General features: G+C 42.9%; 1 protein-coding gene across 2 annotated transcripts in view; it reads left to right on the top strand.

The window, feature by feature from the left end:
- Positions 1–8914, top strand: part of AGMO (alkylglycerol monooxygenase) — a 406549-nt gene that overhangs the window by 185280 nt on the left and 212355 nt on the right. For both annotated transcript variants that reach the window (XM_019508506.1, XM_019508507.1), the window contains exon 4: positions 5788–5891. In XM_019508506.1, coding sequence (XP_019364051.1) covers positions 5788–5891 — 104 coding nt within the window. The remainder of the gene's footprint in view (positions 1–5787; positions 5892–8914) is intronic.

Below are 8914 nucleotides of genomic sequence, written 5' to 3'. Positions count from 1 at the left end.
CCCCCCCCCCCCCCCCCCCCCCCCCACAATGCCGAATCCACTGCTGGCTTCCTTGTGTCCAGGGGTGGGGCCCACACAGGCTCATTTGCCTCAGGCCCCACACCCTGCTTGGATTGTCTCTGGCTACACTGCCTCTTGCTGCTGCCTGGATCGGCTTGCTGTTCCACTGGTGGTGGCATGGGCGGGCAAAGTCTGGAGAAAAAAGGATTGGACCCCTCTGGAGCTTGTGCCCCTTCCACAGCTGCCAGCAACTGGGCATGACCTGAGTTCTGAGGGACCTGATCCTTTTTTATCCAGAGTTCAGGTAGTGACTGGTCAGCTAGAAGCCCAGCCAGTGGCAGTGCAGCAGGGAGTGAGGTGTGGAGAAAAAGGATCAGGCCCATCCAAGCTCAGCTGGCTGGACATGCAGAGCCCAGTACTTTTTTTGTTCATAGTTGCCTCCTGCCCCCCACCACATCACTACCAGTGGGAGCAGCAAGCATCGAACTGGTCTAGGTGGAGGTGGGTGAGAGGGAGGGGCTCTGGAGAAAAGAGGATAGGACCCCTCAGAGCTCGGATAGCACCCAGCTGGCTGCGTTCTGAGGGGCCCAATCCTTTTTTTTTCTCCGGAGCTCATCACCCTGCTCTGCCACTGGCTGGGCTGCTGGCCAGCCTGGCACCACCTGAGCGCTGAGGCACCTGATCCTTTCTGGAGCTCAGGTGGTGCACAGGCAGGGGTGGCACAGAAGGGAAGGCTCCAGAGAAAAAAGGATTGGGCATCTCAGAGCTCAAGCACTGAGCTGGTCAAGGTGGCAATGGGAGGCACTGCAACTACTGGGCACTGTGGGGCTGCAGTGCTGGCTCTGTCCTTAGTGTATTTATCGGTATTGCAGCCAATGCCAATATATACAACTGACTTAAAAAGAAACACACAAAACGTGAAAACATTGTGGTTGACAGCACTGGCTTGGTTTGCCGTAGGAAACATTTTATTTATAGGCTCCTAGTTCTGCCCCTGCTCACCAAGCCTCAAGTGGCAAATTGCAGCTGTGCAGGTGAAGGACAGTCACAGTCTCATCAGAGACGGTTTTTCACCTTGGCTAGGGACAGACATTACACGTAAACCAGCTTAAGTGATCAGAAACTGGTTTAACCCTCTAACAGAACAGATGTTCAGTGCACATAAACCAGTTTGAAAATAGCTGAAACTGATTTGAAATAAATCTGGTTGAATGTAGTATCAGACTTAACAGATTTAGCTCAAACTGGTTTATGCAATGTCTGTTCCAGACCCCTTGCTGGGACAGACATTGCAAGACTTCCCCAGCATTCCAGAATGCTCTCTGGGTGGGGCAGGGCTCTCTGCTCCACAGCAGAGCTGGTCCCTACCCTCTGCTCCCTAGTTGGAGCTCCAGCAGAGGTTGCAGGTACAGCAGGGTCTGCCTGGCTTCCCCCTGCCCTACCTCCCCCCTCACTGCTCAAGTAGGAATTTCCTTCTCCCTTCCTCCCATCTCCCACAGCACAGATCCCAGCCTCAAGGACCCTAGGCATATAGTATGCTGGTTAATGCTGAGAGTTGTCTGAGTGTGTGCATGTCCAATTTCACTGGGACAGGCAGATAGAACAGTGACCACTTACCAGCTTTTGGAGCTAATCAACAGGTCAGCTGCTAAGCTGTTTAAAAAGAGTTTGAACTAATGGAGAGAGGCTGTTGTTTTGCTGACGGGGTGATAAACACTATTATCAGCTCCCTGTTGGCTTACACACCTGTTAGTTTGCTTCAGACCATATAAACAAGCAGAGATGGAGATTGAAAAGCTCTGTATCAACAGATGCATGCATTGCATACCCCCTCTTGCCTCAGAGTGCTAGCAGGCGGCTGGGGTCTGGCAACACCCCACCCCTTGAGCAACCAGCAGGGAAAAGCCTGGGATGCTGCAGGTGGAGTTTCCTAATCAGAACATCCTGCTGAAGCCTGGCCATGCCCACCCTCAGCTCAGCACTATGGAAGGGAGAGGAGGGCTGCTCAAGCACCCCCTGGCTTCTAGCCTGATCCACTGCAGGCATGTGCCTGAATTTCCTCAGTCCGGAGAGAATGTCTGTCTGGTTACAAACCTGTTCAGCCTAGCCAGATTAAACTAACCTGTAAAGATTGAATCGATTCTGGCTCAGGCTTTTTGAAAGTCTGTCCCTAGCCCTCAAGTTGTGGCTGCTTCACTAAGCTGAACAGCACTGAGCTGATAAACATTTGTTCAGTAAAGTGCAACAAGACTCTTGTACTCAGACTTTTTTTAGTTACCACTGTAAATTCTGTTTGCTTTAAGTGATGGTTTTTATTCCTTGTTTACTGTCTTCCCTGCTGCATCCTAGAACTTGCAGTCCTGCAGTTCAAAGCAAGGTAAAGCTCCAGGTTAACTCAGTGGGAGTTTCAGATCCTTACTGCACAATAATTCATTGTCTTTAAGACTAGTCTTTTCCTTCCCATTCACCCATTCGTACAAAACAGAATATATTTTTGTTTCAAAATTTTTTTCAAATATGAGGGCAAACACTGAGGCAAAACTCCAATTATTCAGATGTATATTAAAGCAATATAAATAGTTTGGCACTATGTCTCAAAATTGCAAATCCATAATTGCAAATCCATAATAAATGTTGCAAAAAATATGACAATACTAATACAGTCCATGACATCCCACCTCTCCAGTTTTACTATTATCTTTTGGTATAGCACAGAAGATAGATCTAGACTCTAAGTAGGTAAAAGCTTATAATTACTGTTAGTTAGAGGTAACATTGGAAATGGCTAAAAGTTATGTTTAAAAACATGGTCATAATTCCTAGCTTAATTTTTGGGATGAGTTTAGAACCTCAGTTCAGTTTCGATATTCATTTGGTTCATTTATAGAGAGCATAATGTCAGTATTCTACTGCGTCAAGTAAAAATATATCCTGAATATTACTGGTACTTAGTATACTAAGATAAAATAATTAGGGCAGAAGTACTTCTAGGCTCAAAACGAAAGTCACATTTTGCCCAGGAGAGAGTTGTTTTTTTTTGTCCTGGGCATACAAGGCCATTGTCTCAGTTTAAGTACCTGTGAAATATGCAAGGTAAAATGTGAGCATACTTTTTCCAGGGACTATCATGGCTCATTTGGGTAAATTGTCATTCATTCCAGGGGCAAGCTACATGCTGAAAGGGCTATGCTGCTCTTCTTTTGTCCCAGGTCTTGACTGGGATCAGTCAGAAACACCTCAAATGCAATATCAGTTTTTAGCCTAAACTATAAACTCTGCTCCTGCAGCAGTGAATGCTAAGTGAATTTTTCCATTACTTTCAGTAAAATTAGGATTAAAGATTTTTATTGACTGTAAAATAAAGGCCTGAAAATATTCTTAGAGGCTGAATTATGTCAGATAAATAATATCAGTAGTATTTGTTTGTTTGCTTTCCTAATACCTCCCTCCTGCATTGATACTTTACCTATGCGACTCTATCAATTTAGAAATATTTTGAGAAAATTATCATATTTATTAATAGGGAATTAGCTTATTGTCATTTGACTGAGGCATTTTCATTGACAATTGAATGCAACTAAACACCTTTTTTTAGTAATTCATTTTGAAAATCTTTTGACCTTAACTAGGATGAATGTAGACTGTAAAAATCATCACAGATTCCCTTCCTTGAACTTTTCACAATGCTGAAAAATGACTGAGGAAAAGAAGCAAGATCCAGTTACTGTACTCTGTTTGTACAGCTGTACTTCATTGAGTGAAGGCTTGTGTTACACACAGTTTGTGATAGGAAGTAAATGCTTTTAAAACAACTAAGGAGACAGGTCTTTAACCTCCACCTTTTTAGATGCTTTGTTCACTCATTTAGCTTCTGTTGAGGTCTTGGGAAGCATTTCAAATACAAATCATTACCCAGTATTGAAGCTCACCTGAATAATTCATCTCCTACTAAGCTCAGTAGGCTAGTCCTTTTTTTCTGAGGTTTGCTAATTCTAGGTATAGAATATGCCTGTTACTTTAGGAAAGGAATTCAGGGAAGAAAAGCTTCACAAACTGAGTGTTAAGCATGGCTTGATTTTTTTTTTTTGATAGGTATCTTAAATTATAGTTTTAAGAGCTATTGTAAGGATTTTCAAAGGCTTAGAGGACATGCAGAAATGATGAAGTTGCCTCATAAATTACTAGACTGTCACAATTCATTAGTTACAGAAATTCTAATTTCTAGCATACAAGACAGTTAGCTATTTCTCTAGTCCCTTAAATGATGAAGACACCTTGAGATTCATTAAAGTATTTTATTTGGCATCAGTTTACTTTACAAGTATGTGTTAATCATCAGTCTTAAGCTAGTTGACATTATTTTGGCACAAGATAATATCAAGGCTTTGAATATACATTTGTAACATGACTGTTGTGAAAGGGGTCCTAATATCTGCCAAGGGCAGTTTCCTAATTGTTCTAGTGAAACATATCACTCTCTAGTGGGGAGAGGTCCACTGGCTGTCAGCCAATCAGCTCTTTGTTTCAATATCAGCTGAGACTGTATGTAAATTTCACCCCTTGCAACATATATGACCTTCAATTTACTCGCAAGCTTAGAAGGCTCCCTGTGGGACTCCATTGGCCACCCACCTTCTTATTGTGGTATAATTAAGAACTTCCTCAAAGCCCCTAGCTATATCTCATGGCCATGACAAAATTTAGCTTCCTTTTTTTTTTTGATAACTTCCCACTCAAGGTTATCTTTAGATTTTCAAAATTCATAGCAATACGACCACCCAGTGTTGTATTTAAAGAAAAAGTGCCCTGGAATTCACTTGGGGTAGTGAGAGAGAATTCAGAAAAACACCTCCCTAAGTAAGCAGCAAGCCATAAGTGTCATCTCATTGTGGCATCTGACCTACAGAAGCTTCCTACCTACCCCACAGTCTTTTCAATACCATAATTTAGTACCCCAACCTCTATTCTTTGGCTAGACCAAAAGGTCCCAGGCAAAATAATGATGTGTTTTTCCATTCAGTATTAGTACACAGACAATGGTTGTGTCATACACTTTACATTTCCATGTGAGCCCAAAAGATCTTGTGCATAAATAATCATCAACAACTCTGTTGTAACTTTTAAGAATAAAATAGGTATGAGTACACTTCTGACTTCAGGTTTCCTGACCATTCATTTCACACCTTATTGCAACTTTCCACTGTTGGCTTTATTCCCTTCTACAGACTTCCCCTACAACTTCCTCAGTGTATAGATTTCTCTCACTTATGTCCTCTTCCACCTGTTTAATCTGGATTGCATAAATTCAACCTTGAAGGTTCATGTTTAGGACATGCCATATTATAGTACAATAGCAAAATGTAATTTTGATTGCTTTTAGCTATATATATATATATTTAGTTGCACACGTCACACACCTTTCCCCCCTAAATTAGGTAGTCCAAATTGGGGTGTGTATTTTAAGCAAGGAAGCTGATTTCCATGTTGGAGGCCTAGGGATACTATAATGGATGCTGGGGGCTGTGCTGTCTTCACTTCTCTTCCTAGGCCAAATGGAGGAGTGGAGTCTGCTGCTCAGATCTCTTACTTTCTCCATGCAAACTGTGCAGCTCAAGCATAACTCCATCATAGCTTCTGCTGTTTTGTCAGTTTGCTCAGAGAGAGTAGCAGTGAAAAATAGACTCTGGCCACAGACAGACAAAAATGTAGTTTATATATGTCATGAGGAAAAAAATTGTTGTTTTTTTCTCTTCTGTGCCTTAAAAGAAATTATGCATTTTTTTCCAGAGGTGAATATATTATGGGCAACACACCAAACACATCATAGTTCTGAAGATTACAACTTATCCACAGCACTGAGACAATCTGCAGTGCAGAAATATATTTCTTGGGTAAGTCATGCAAAACTTAATACATGTAATAGTATAATTAAATCTATTGCTAACTGTTTTCATTCCAAGTTGAAATAAATATTGACATTTTGAAATTTATTTCAGAATAGAATTTTCAAATTCAATTCAGAAACATCAAAAGATTTCATTTAGAAAATGTTCATTCATTTTTAAAGATTTATCATTTGTTAGAGTTGAAATATTTCGTTACATTGGATGTATAATCAGGTACCTATAAGATAATATCAAAATGAATAATGTAACAAAATGAAATTAAATGAAATTAACTTAAATATATTACTTATCAAAACAGTAGGGTAGGAGTGTTGCTGTTATGAAAGGAAACATTTTCATATCATTAAACTGAAATGAGAAAGTGGTAATGATTCATTTGATGCTTTCCCTTTGAAATTTGTGTTGAAACACATTTCTACAAAAAGTTTTGCACTTGGCCATACCAGTGGAAGAGAGTTCCATGGAAAATTTTGAGTACTTGGTGGCTGCACATATGCTATATTTACTGGAATCCCCCCTTCCCACCAACATTAGGGGGAAAGCCCTTCATCTTGTATTTGTATACAAGATGAAGGAGGGCAGGCAGGTGCTACACCTCTGCCTCTGGTTCTGGCAAGGGCTTGAGGTTGAAGCTGCAGCTGTAGTGAGGGCTATTGCTGGGGGCAGTGAATTGGGGTGACTGATCTGGGCCCCATGCTTGTGGGGGGGGCACAGAGCCGGGTGGAGCAGCTGTGGCAACTCTGCATTGCTGCCAGCTTCATGTCTGGCCACTCGGCACCCCCCACTCACCGCTGCAAGCTGCCTCATGTCCAGGGGCAGGGCCCTGCACAGGCTGATTTGCCCCAGGCCCCGCACCCTGCTTGGGTTATCTCTGGCTGTTGTCCCCAGTACATCCTCCATCCCACACCGCCCTCCTGCCACATCTGTCCCCCATGCTGCTGCCTGCTCCCTGCCACATCTGCACCCAGCCTGCAGTTGCCACTTACTCTTAGTTGGAGCTCTCATCCCTGTCCAGCCTGGTAGCAGTGGTGGTGCTGGCAACTGCTCTGGTCCCAGTTCTGCTCCAGCTGTGAGCTGGTCCTGGTCCCATGGCTGAAGCTGCTGCTGCTGTAACTCCAGCTGTGTAGCCAGGTGGGGGCCAAAGCCAGCATGTGCTCTGTGCCCAGGACTGGAGCTGGAGCCACAACTGAGGGTAAGCAATGGCTGGAGGAAAGAGTGGGGAACCAAAGCGGGCAAGTGGGGGGGGGAACAAGTGAGGGTGTCAGACTTCCTGACTCCCTTACAGCTTACCCCCCTACCATAGCTTGCCTCCATGCTGTTGGAGCTTTTCCTGCTGGAGTGGTGGAAGAGATGAATTTTAAGACAATCCTCCAATAGTTAGGTTCTATACTTGGAAAATTATAACATTTATAATTTTTCTATGTGTAAGATCTAAATATTGTGGGGTCATTTTAAATTCAAAATCATCTTGGATTTGGGTAAATGTAGTATCATATGTTTGATCCAGTTTTACTGAATAAGTACAATCAGGGCTCTATCTGAAAAGCAGTGTAGCCTGACAGTTGCAGAGGGAGCTACATATTGAGGGGCAAATAGAAAATGGGCCAAGAATAGAAAGAAAAATAAAATGCCAAATGCAACTGAGTTAAAAGATACAATTTGATGATAGCCACATTCCTTGATATTTCTCTTTCAAAATCCAGTCAAACTTGCTTTTAATATTATATATCAGACTATATAATATAAAATATATATTTTTAATATTAAAAAAAGTCCAATGTTTTCCTGAAATATGACTGAGCAGGTAGATCCAGATTCATAGAATGGGATGACTGATCTCCATATCAGGACATTTGTTTGTTAATATGCTCTGTTTCTCTGTTTTCACTCCCAAAACCAGTTGCAATATCATGGGGCATTTTACATGATGTCTTCATAGGCTTTTTGTTCCCATGGTCCCTTTTTTTTCTTCTGGATACCACATGAACCATACAATAGGAAGGGGCCCTCCCGTCCAGTCTGATGCTTCACAAAGGCAAGCCTATTTTCTAAGGAAGTTGATTATCAAGCATCCTAGCTCTAGGGCCAGATCATCTTAATCATTCTTTTGCAATCATACCATCAATATGTAGCATATAAATTTGCCAAAGGAATTCATAGCTAAAATACTGTGTCTAGTTCTGGGCTCCACATTTCAGAAAGGAAGTGGAGAAGCTTGAGAGAGTTCAGAGGAGAGCCATGGACATGATTAGAGGACAAAAGAGCAGGCTGTATGAGGAGAGGCTGAGACATGGAACTCTTTAGCCTGGAAAAGTGTAGGTTCAGAGGGGACTTGGTGACAGCCTATAAGTATTTAAAGGGTGTGCACCAGGAACTCGGAGAATGTCTGTTCACCAGGGCACCCCATGGGAAGACTAGGTCAAATAGTCACAAACTCTTGGAAGACTGTTTTAGGCTAGACATAAGGAAAAACTTCTTTACTGTCCGAGTCCCCAGGGGCTGGAATAGATTCCCCCAAAGGTGGTGCAGGCATCTACTCTGGATTCCTTTAAGAAACACTTGGATGCTTATCTTGCTGGGATCATTCGACCCCTGCTAACTGCCTGCCCTTTGGGCAGGGGGCTATACCCGATGATCTTGCAAGGTCCTGCCGGCCCTAATTCATAGATTTCATAGACATTTGGGCTGGAAGGGACCCTGGAGGATCGTTGAGTCCAGCCCCCTGCCCGGGGCAGGAAGTCAGTAGAGCTCATAGGATCCCAGCAAGATAAACATCCAAAAGTGTCTTGAAGGCGTTCAAAGTGGGTGCTTGAACCACCTCTGGTGGCAGTCTATTCCAAACCATGGGGACTCAGACAGTAAAGAAGTTCTTCCTTATATCCAGCCTGAAATGGTCACAGAGGAGTTTCTGACCTTTCGATCTTGTCATCCCTTGGGGCACTTTGGTGAGCAGACATTCCCCCAGATCCTGGTTAACACCCCAATAAACTTATAGGTGGTCACCGGAT

The sequence above is a fragment of the Gavialis gangeticus genome, unplaced genomic scaffold (assembly GCF_001723915.1).
Source record: "Gavialis gangeticus isolate Ggan-Ray unplaced genomic scaffold, GavGan_comp1, whole genome shotgun sequence".
NCBI classification, from domain to species: Eukaryota; Metazoa; Chordata; order Crocodylia; family Gavialidae; genus Gavialis; species Gavialis gangeticus.
This window is presented reverse-complemented; position numbering and strand designations above follow the sequence as displayed.